Raw genomic sequence first — 8,605 nt, 5'->3', positions numbered from 1 at the left:
ACAGGTCCCACTGCCGACCACTGGCCAAGTTTCCTGAGAACCCAGCTTGACCCAGACACTCGGACTGTGCTCTTGGGTGGAGCCCAGATGAGTGTCGTCCTCCTCCAGCCTGGCTGTAAACGGCAGCTCTGGGGCAGGTGCCTGGACACAGGCATCCCTGGGGGCTGGGGAAGGGGGTCTCATCCGGTTTTGAGTGACTGAAAGGCTTAGGGAGGTGGCCCCTGGATGGCCAAAGGCTTCCCAGGGAAAGCTGGGGCACCTGGGGACTGTGCCCCGGGTGTTAACCTGGAACATCCCTCATGGCTGTCCCGGAGTCCCCCACCTTTGGGGGTGTCATAGACGAATGGGATAGAGGAGTTGGTGCCGGCCGAGCTGCTGGCCCGTGGGGTGGGGTGGGCGGTGTTGGACCTGAGATGCGGGTGTCCAGGCTGAGCGGGGTCCTCTCAGCCCCACTAGGGCCCAGCTGAGGGCTCTCAGCAGCTTGTTCTAGATCTTCCCGCCACGAACAAGGACCTAAATATAGACATGGTCACTAACCAAGTAGCCAGTATTGGGGCTCTGTGGGCAACTAGGGGGTGAGCTTCCATCTTCTGACCCTCGGCAGACCTCATCTGTCCAAGATAGGGATGGAGCAGGCTGGGGTCAGGGCTGGGTCTGGGGAGGCCGCTGCGGCCCCTTCGCCACCGGCGGCTGGTCAGGGGGCCCTGAGGGACTCGGAAGCCAGGATGGAGCCACCAAACTGGTTTATTGTACCTCGGGCCCCTGCTGAGGAGCCGGGCGGCGGGGGGTGGTGGTTCCTGCCCCTAGCGAGGCTCCACACAGAGCTGGAAGGGGGCTGGAACCTTCAGGAAGGTGAAGACCCCGTGGTCGCTGGGCCGGGGCTGCCCCGCAGGCACTGAAAAGCTGAAGCGCTGCAGGAGGCAGGTGAAGAAGAGGAAGAGCTCCATGCGGGCCAGGGGCTCCCCGAGGCAGACGCGGCGGCCTGCGGGTGGGGAAGGAGCGCCCAGTAAGCCCGGCGCCTGGCCCCAGCCTCCAAGACTCCCTCGGAGGGGTCGGCGAGCCGGGCACCCGCGCACCTGCAGAGAAGGGCATGAAGGCCTCATGCTTGACGAAGTGGCCCTGGGCGTCCAGGAAGTGCTCGGGGTAGAAGCGGAAGGGCTTCTTCCAGACCTTCTCGTCCTTTAGCACTGACGACAGGTTGGTGATGAGTGTCGTCCCCTGGCAGGAGATGCCTGTGTGGGTGGGGTCTGGGCCACGGGATGCCCGGGCCCCTGCCACCAAACATGCATGGGCACACACTCCGCCTGGCGCACTCCTGGACCCTTTGAATAACCCCTCGGCCCCAGAAGCTCCTTGGCACCCTCTCTGTCCCCATGGCAGGGCTAAGGGACTCCCCACCCACGGGCGCCCACACGGCCACCCGTCCCTGTGCACAGGCTCCTCCAGCATGCTGTGGCACATTTCAGCCTGTCTTCCCCAGCGGCCTGGCAGCTCTGAAGGGACAAGGGGTGGGGCTGGCCCAGCCTCTGCTCTCCTCCCCCCCCCCAGCTGCTCCCCACCCCCAGCATCAGGCTGTGACCACGGCAGAGGGAGGCCTGCAGACCTACCTTGGGGATGAGGAAGCCCTGCACTTCAGTGTCTCGGGACGTCATGTGGGGCACACCGAGTGGGACGATGTCCCCAAAACGCTGCACCTCATGGATCACGGCCACGGTGAAGGGCATACGGGTCTGGTCTCCCATCTCTGGTAGCTGCTCCCGCCCTATCACCTCATCTATCTCCTGCTGGACACGTCCTAGACACACAAGCATCCCCACAGTGGTCAGAACCCAGGGGTCTGGACTCCGACGTCTGACGCCTGTGGAGGCAGCTCTTACCTCTGAGCCATGTCCCAGCCTCTACTCGGAGCTTCTGGGGGACAAACCAGGCTCAAGGGACCCCAGGCTGTCCATCCTCTCCCTCCCCCATCCCATCCCACCCCCAGGCTGGGCTCACGCTGCACGTCCGGGTGCAGGATCATGAGCAGGAGGGCCCAGGTCAGCGTGATTGAGGTGGACACCATCCCAGCGACGAACAGGTCAGAGGTCACCATGCACAGGTTCTCCTCATTGAAGCTGGTCTTGGGGTTCCCTTTGGCCTAGGCCATGTGAGAGGGTGAGCTCTGGGGCAGAGGGAGAGAGCCCCCGGATGGCCTCCCACCCTGCACCCACTGGGTGATACACGGCCCCACCTTCGTGGGCCTTGGTTCTTGGGGCCCTCATCCCGCAACCATTGTCCCGGACTCCTCACTTTTTCTATCTCATCCACGAAGGCGTCGATCAGGTGTCGGGGTGGCTGGGTGGGGTCCCGGGTCTTCCTGTGCTCCTGGATCATTTCATTTGTCAGGGTTATGAAGGCCTTCTGCGCGGAGAAGACCTTGCTGGCCAGTCCCGGGATGTGCAGGAGCACGGGGATGGAGTTCAGGGCCTGCGGGGTGCAGATGGGGCCCTGCCTGTGCTCAGGGGCTCGCCGCCACCAGTCTGGTCCCGCCGCCTCCAGGGTGCCCGCCCCCCCGCCCCCGTTGACCCGGTTCCGCCCTAAGTCCGCCTCGATCCTCTTTCCTGGCCCCGGGGACCCCTGAAGGATCAATCTCGCCTCTAGATCTCGGGGGCTCTGGCGGCTTCCGATGGAGGCGCAGGTGCCCCACCGCCCCGCCCGCGACCCCCCAGCCCGCGCACGCGCTCCTCCCTGGGGCTCCCGCCGCGCACCTCACGCAGGAAGCCGGAGTCCTGCTTCAGCGCCTGCTGGGTGAGCTCCAGCAGCTGGAGCAGCCGCGGGTCGTCGTACTCGAAGCGGCGCCCGTAGGTGAGCGACGAGATCACGTTGCCCACCGCCTTGTTCAGCAGCGCGCCGGGGCCGAAGGGGCGGCCTGCGGGGGCAGCGGGCGGGTCCGCGCTCGCCTCCGCCCCCCCCTCCCGCGCATCCCCGCGCCCCGGGACCTGCGCCGCGCCGCTCACCCGCCTGCTCGGCGAAGGCCGCGCAGAGGCACGAGGCCTCCTCGGTCACCCACTGCTCCAGGGACTTCCTGCCCAGGCCGAAGTTGCGCAGGGTGGACAGCGAGAAGCGCCGCTGCTCGCGCCACGCGCGCCCGTAGCGCGCCAGGAACAACCCTGGGGGCGGGCGAGGGGCGGGCCGTGGGCGGGGCTCCGCGGCGGGGCGGGGCCGTGGGGCTCCCCCCCCCCCCCCCCCGCTCCCCACCGCCACTAAATCGCGCCCACTCTGACACCCTTCCCGCCGGGGACAGGTCTCTGCCCGCGTTGCTCGCCGGCGCTTCTCGGCCGGCAGGTGCTGGCCCCCGCCGCCCGCCTCGACCCCGTCGCAGTCCGGGAGAGTCCTGGCGCCTCCGGCTCGCCCCACCGCCTGGGTCCTCATTCCCGCCCGCCCCGACGGCCTCTCCCGCTCCCAAGGGCCCTGGGCCCGCCCTCATCCGCCCCTCCGAGGTTGCTGCCTCTTCCCTGCCGCGCGCCACCATCCTGCCCCGCGTGGCCCCGCGGGGCTTGTCGCTGCTGGCCCATCCCCGCCAGGCCCCGGGCTGCGCCCCTCCCCCGCTTGCCTTGGGATTCTGGCCCCAAACCCAGGTGGTCATAGATCGGCATAGGTGGGCGGTCGGCAGTGTCCTCGCTGCGGTGCACCAGGGCCTCGCGCACCGCCTCCAGGCCGTTGAGCACGACCACCGGCGTCCAGGCCAGCTCCAGGCTGAACACGTTTCCGAAGCGGCCTTGCAGCTGCAGGCCACGGGTGGAGGGCGGGGGTCAAGTCCGGTCCCCACCAGGCTGCAGGCCCCCAGTCTCGGGGTGCTAGCCTTGGGGCACCCCTGGGGCCAGCAGCACTCTGGTGCAAGGGCCCGATCTGGCCCCGTGACCCTGGGGTCACACTCTCTACGGAGGAGGGGCTGCCGCTGGATCAGACCTCTTCTTAGCTCTGACTTTGCAAAGGTCGCCAAAATTGTCAGTGGGCCATGTTAGATCCCCTTCTACAGGTGAAGAAACTGAGGCTCAAGAACCCACAGCGGCTAGAGTTGTACCTGTCATTGTACCTATGTTAGCCCCGGTTTCCTGACTGAGATGGGGTTCCCCAGTCCAGAATTCCTTCCCCTATTCTCACAACTCTTCCTCCTGAAGGAACCAGAAGGGACCCAGGTCACGTAATTTAAGGACTGTCCAACCAGCTCTCAAATCCACCGCCAAGGCCACACTCCACTCCAGGCCTTGGTTCTCTCTGACCTTTGATTGGAAAATCCAATCGGTCCTGCAGGCTCTGGACATCATCTTCCCATCTCCTTGTGCAGCCTGAAGCTCCACCCGCCACCCGCTGTCTGCTGCTAGGGGGTCCCCAGGTCTCTGCTGCCCCCCACCTTCCTTACCTGGCTGAAGTAGCAGATTGGTTCCTGGAAGTCCATCTGCAGCAGGTTGCCCACCATGGGCACTGGCGTGGGGCCTGGCGGGTAGCGTGTGGCCCAGCGCCTGCGCCGGTGCATCAGGTCTACCAGGAGCAGGAAGATGGCCACGGCTACGGCCAGGGGCCCCAGCGTGTCCCCGGTCAGCAGCCCCATAGCTGTCTCAGTGCCCGCTGGGCTCGTGGGGCACGCCGGTGTCCCTCACCACACCAGGGACCTGGGGCTGGCCAGCCAGGGTGCTCTCCCCGCACTGTCCGCTCAACCGGCCTGGCCTCACTTTCTAAAGGGAGCTGAGACCGGCCTTTGCCCTGAGTCAATATGTCAGGGCGACAGTGCTGCCAGAGGGTGCAGGGAGGGGTCAGGTGCAGGGGAGTTCAGGTGCAGGGGTGACCACAGGAGTCCTGTGCCCGCTGCACTCTCCGGGTGTTTACCCACAGTAGTGGGGTCAGGGGCGGGGAGAGGCTCACCTTCAGCCCGACGCTGCAGCTCTGCGACAGGCCCCGGGGAGAATCCCGGGGTCCCTGGACTTGATTCTGCCACCACCCGTCATGTTAGGCTCACACCCCACAACGTGGTCACAGCCTTGTCTCCGGGAACGCGTTCTCGCCTTCTCACGTTACCTGCTTCCTCCTGTGCGGTTTTACTTCCAAGTTTGTTACTAGCACTTGCCCAGTGCCGTGGGGACGTCACAGCATCAGAGGGACTGTGGGGGGGTGACGTTCTCAGCGTTGTCTCACTTCACACGAGTTCACACTCACGGAACCACGCAACCACAAAGCGCTCACACATTCACCGACACGACCCACAGGACTGACACACGATCACGGGCACGCACGTACACACCCACACTCTGGGAGCCAGCGCCAAGGTCCCTGGTCCCCAGGGGCTGCCTGGAGGCTGCCTGCGGTGGTGGCGAGTGGCTTCCTTGGCGCTGGCCCGGCCCGGTGAGTGTGCGTTGGGGGGCGGGGGGGGCAGCATGGCTGTTTTCAGGGCTCCCCGGTCACCCAGATGGGCCAGTTCAATGCCCCGGAGCTCCTTTCCCAGATTCGCTCCCAACTGGTCCTCGGACCTCCTGGTGTCACCCGTGATGCCCCCCTTCGTGCCTGTCCACTTGCCCGACTCAGGGACCCACGGCTGGGCTGCTGCACACTCAGGTGGAAGGTGGCCTGGAGAGGACATGTGCCCCAGGCCTCTGTGGGGTGTGCCTGCCTCCTCCTCCTCCTGCCCTCGAATGTCAGCTGCTCAGACCCATTCTGGAAGACGAGGGGACGAGGGGCGACGAAGCGGGACACAATTTCTTTACACCCTCGCAGGCGTGCCCCGAGGAGCACAGGGACAGGCTTCTCAGGCTGCCCCCCCACCCCCGGGCCAGCCCCTCTCCCCCCCTGCCAGTGTCCCTGGCCCAGCCCCGTCCCTTCCACCCGACTCTGCGGTCCTTGCAGGGAAGATGCGAGCCTCTGTGCCCCCCGCACCAGTGCCCGCGGCCCCCACACCCTTCCTCCTGCTCAGCCCCGCTGCCCCTCCAAGTCCGGGGGTGACCTCGCCCCGCCAGGCACCGCTCCTTCCTCAACAACCAAAGGGGTGGGAGTTGAGGCTGAAGCGCTAAATGAGTGAGGCCTGGGAACTCAGGCCAGAACTCGCTCCAATGAGGTAGAACCCAGAGGGTGGGGAGGAGGCCTTCCCTGGGGGTCAGGCCCCGCACCCACCCCAGGGGTGCAGCCCACTCTCATCCTGGAAGCAGCTGGAGTATTCTCTCCCCCCGCTGATGCAGGGCCCAGAGGAGGCATCCCCCCCGCCCCGCCCTGAATCTCCCCCTTCTCCCTCCCTCCCTCCCCCACAGTAAGGGGACAAGGTAAGGGGACCAGGATCTTCCCGGTGCCCCCTTATACTCCAGATTCAGAGGTGGCAACTGGGGGTGTGGCCACGGGCTTTCACCAGTTTGCAGCCGGGGTCTGTGGGAGCGGCTCCCCTAGGGCTGCCCAGTGCCCCACTCTCCCAGCAGAAGGCCCACCTCCAGGCCCGGCCGGGCCTTGCCTGCACCTTGCCTGCACCTTGCCTCGGCCATGCACCTGGTGGCCTTGGGCTCTTCCTGCCAGCGCTGGAGGTGCCACATGCTAGGCGCTGGGCTAAGGACCACCACACAGTGGGAAGAGCACGGGGACCCTGCTCCGGGTGCTCAGGACCCAGGGGAGGCGTGGGAAGGGGGTCAGAGCCCCAGGCTGGAGCAGGACCCAAGGAGCTGCATTCCAAGGTGACCTGGCAGCGGGACCAAAGCGCCACTGCAGGCTCGTGCGCGGCAGGTGTGTGGCAGGGGGGCGGCTCTGGGGGCTGCCAGCCGGTAGTGCTGGCACCGAGGGCGGGAGGCCCCATGTCCTGTTGCCTGCTGGCCTTGGACAAATGGCCCTTATCTGCCGGTGGTTTTGGTTGCCTTCCCCAGTCACCCCCATGGGGTTAGGGAGGGCAGTGCCTACCCGGGGCCCAGGATGCGGCAGCCACAGGGCAAACAAGCCGTCACGAGGCCTGTGGATTTTTGCCATCATTGTGCAATTGCAGCTTCAAGGTCCCCGATGTGCCGCGAAGGGTCTCAGGCCGTGCCAGGAGGTCGAAGTCCCAGGGCAGCACTAGGGTCCATTACAAAATTTGTGCTGTTTGGATGTAAACGTCTCTAAGGGCCAGCGCGTAAATTACTGGGGTTTATTAGAGACACACCGGGCTGACCCCCGCCTGGTGGCGCGGCTGCTCCAGTGAAGCTCCAGCTAGCGCTCCTGGGGGCCCCTCGTGTCACTGGGGTCTGCCTGTGCAGGGCAGGGTCCTGTCGGGGAGGGACGCAGCAACACGGCTGCCCTGCACCCGCCGGCCCCCACCCCACCCCGTCCCCCCCGCAAGCAGGTAGAGGGCCTGGGCACCCGAGGGCGCGGGAACGTCGCTCATCCTGCCCCTCCCCCTCCCGGAGGCACAGCAGCCCGTGGAGGAAGCCCCCCAATTCCCCCTCCTTCCCGGGAACAGAAAGGAAGTGGACCCTGCATCGGGCCTAGACCTCTCCCTGCGCACGGCCCAACCTGGGGGAGGATCCAGGGGAGGCGCTGGGGCTTCCTGCCCGGTGGCCAGGGCCCGGCCAGGGTGGGTGCGGCGGAGAGGCAGGGCCCGCCTCCCGGGGGTGATTTCAGGGTACAGGGCTCCGGCTCGGCAGACAAATGGTTCTGCAGACCCGTCGCGCAACAGTGTGAATGTACTTAACACCTCCTGAGCTGCACACTCACTGGTTCAGATGGTAAAAATCACCACTGCGTACCTATTAGCATGGCCAAAATCCAGACACTGCCACCATCAAATCCTGGTGAGGATGTGGGGCCACGGGTCACTGCTGGTGGGGACGCACAAGTCAGCTCCGTGACTCCTGACAAAACGCAACCTTTTTCGTGACACTGACCCAGAGGCGTTGAGAACCGATGTCCACACAAAAATCTGCACACAGATAATTGTAGCAGCTTTATTCACAATCGCCAAAACTTGGAAGCAACCAAGATGTCTCTGGGGAGGTGAGCAAAAGGTAGGACATCTGGACAATTCTTCGGTACTAAAAAGAAACGAGCTACCAAGCCACCAAGACGTGGGGGACCCTTAAATATCACTGAGTGAAGGAGGCCCCTGACAAGGCCACGCACTATAGGATTCCAGCCATGCAACGATCAGGAGGCGGGAGGGCAGGCTGAGCGCTGAGGAGCTCTGGGGCAGCGGGGCGACTGTGTGACACTGGAATGGGGGGTGCGCGCCACTAGTCCGAACCCACAGAACGTGTAACACCAAGGATGATCCCTAATGCTGACTATGGGTGTCAGTGCAGTAGGATTGCGGGGGTGGGGGCGCGGTAACTAGGGGTGGGTGGCGGCGGGGGAGCAGGGGCTACTGGGGAGGGTTCTGGGACTTGTGCTCAACACGGCTGTGAACTTCAGATTGCTCTTAAAAAGCCAATGGGGAAAAATACAGAGAGCTTAAGAGCTGTGGGAGCTGAAATGCAGTCGAGGCAGGAGACAGGAGGGGGAGTGGCCACGGCCGCCAATGGTCATTTCGGAATCAAGGATCATCAGCAAGTCAGAAGGGGACAGAAGAAGGCAAGCAGGATGACAAAGAATCATTTGCTGTCAGGAAAATATTTTCCTCAAGATACAT

At 65.0% G+C, this 8,605-nt stretch overlaps 1 protein-coding gene across 1 annotated transcript; it reads right to left on the bottom strand.

Annotated features, from left to right (window-relative positions):
• Positions 1-727: 727 nt before the first annotated feature.
• CYP2D15 (cytochrome P450 2D) lies at positions 728-4,677 on the bottom strand. Its single transcript, NM_001003333.1, is given in 9 exon segments — positions 728-982; positions 1,077-1,218; positions 1,608-1,795; positions 1,996-2,137; positions 2,290-2,466; positions 2,748-2,908; positions 2,997-3,149; positions 3,593-3,764; positions 4,403-4,677. Coding segments are annotated over 9 exon segments (1,503 nt in total). The 5' UTR covers positions 4,592-4,677; the 3' UTR covers positions 728-803.
• Between the last annotated feature and the right edge of the window lie 3,928 nt (positions 4,678-8,605).

Source organism: Canis lupus, chromosome 10, assembly GCF_011100685.1.
Source record: "Canis lupus familiaris isolate Mischka breed German Shepherd chromosome 10, alternate assembly UU_Cfam_GSD_1.0, whole genome shotgun sequence".
NCBI classification, from domain to species: Eukaryota; Metazoa; Chordata; class Mammalia; order Carnivora; family Canidae; genus Canis; species Canis lupus.
This window is presented reverse-complemented; position numbering and strand designations above follow the sequence as displayed.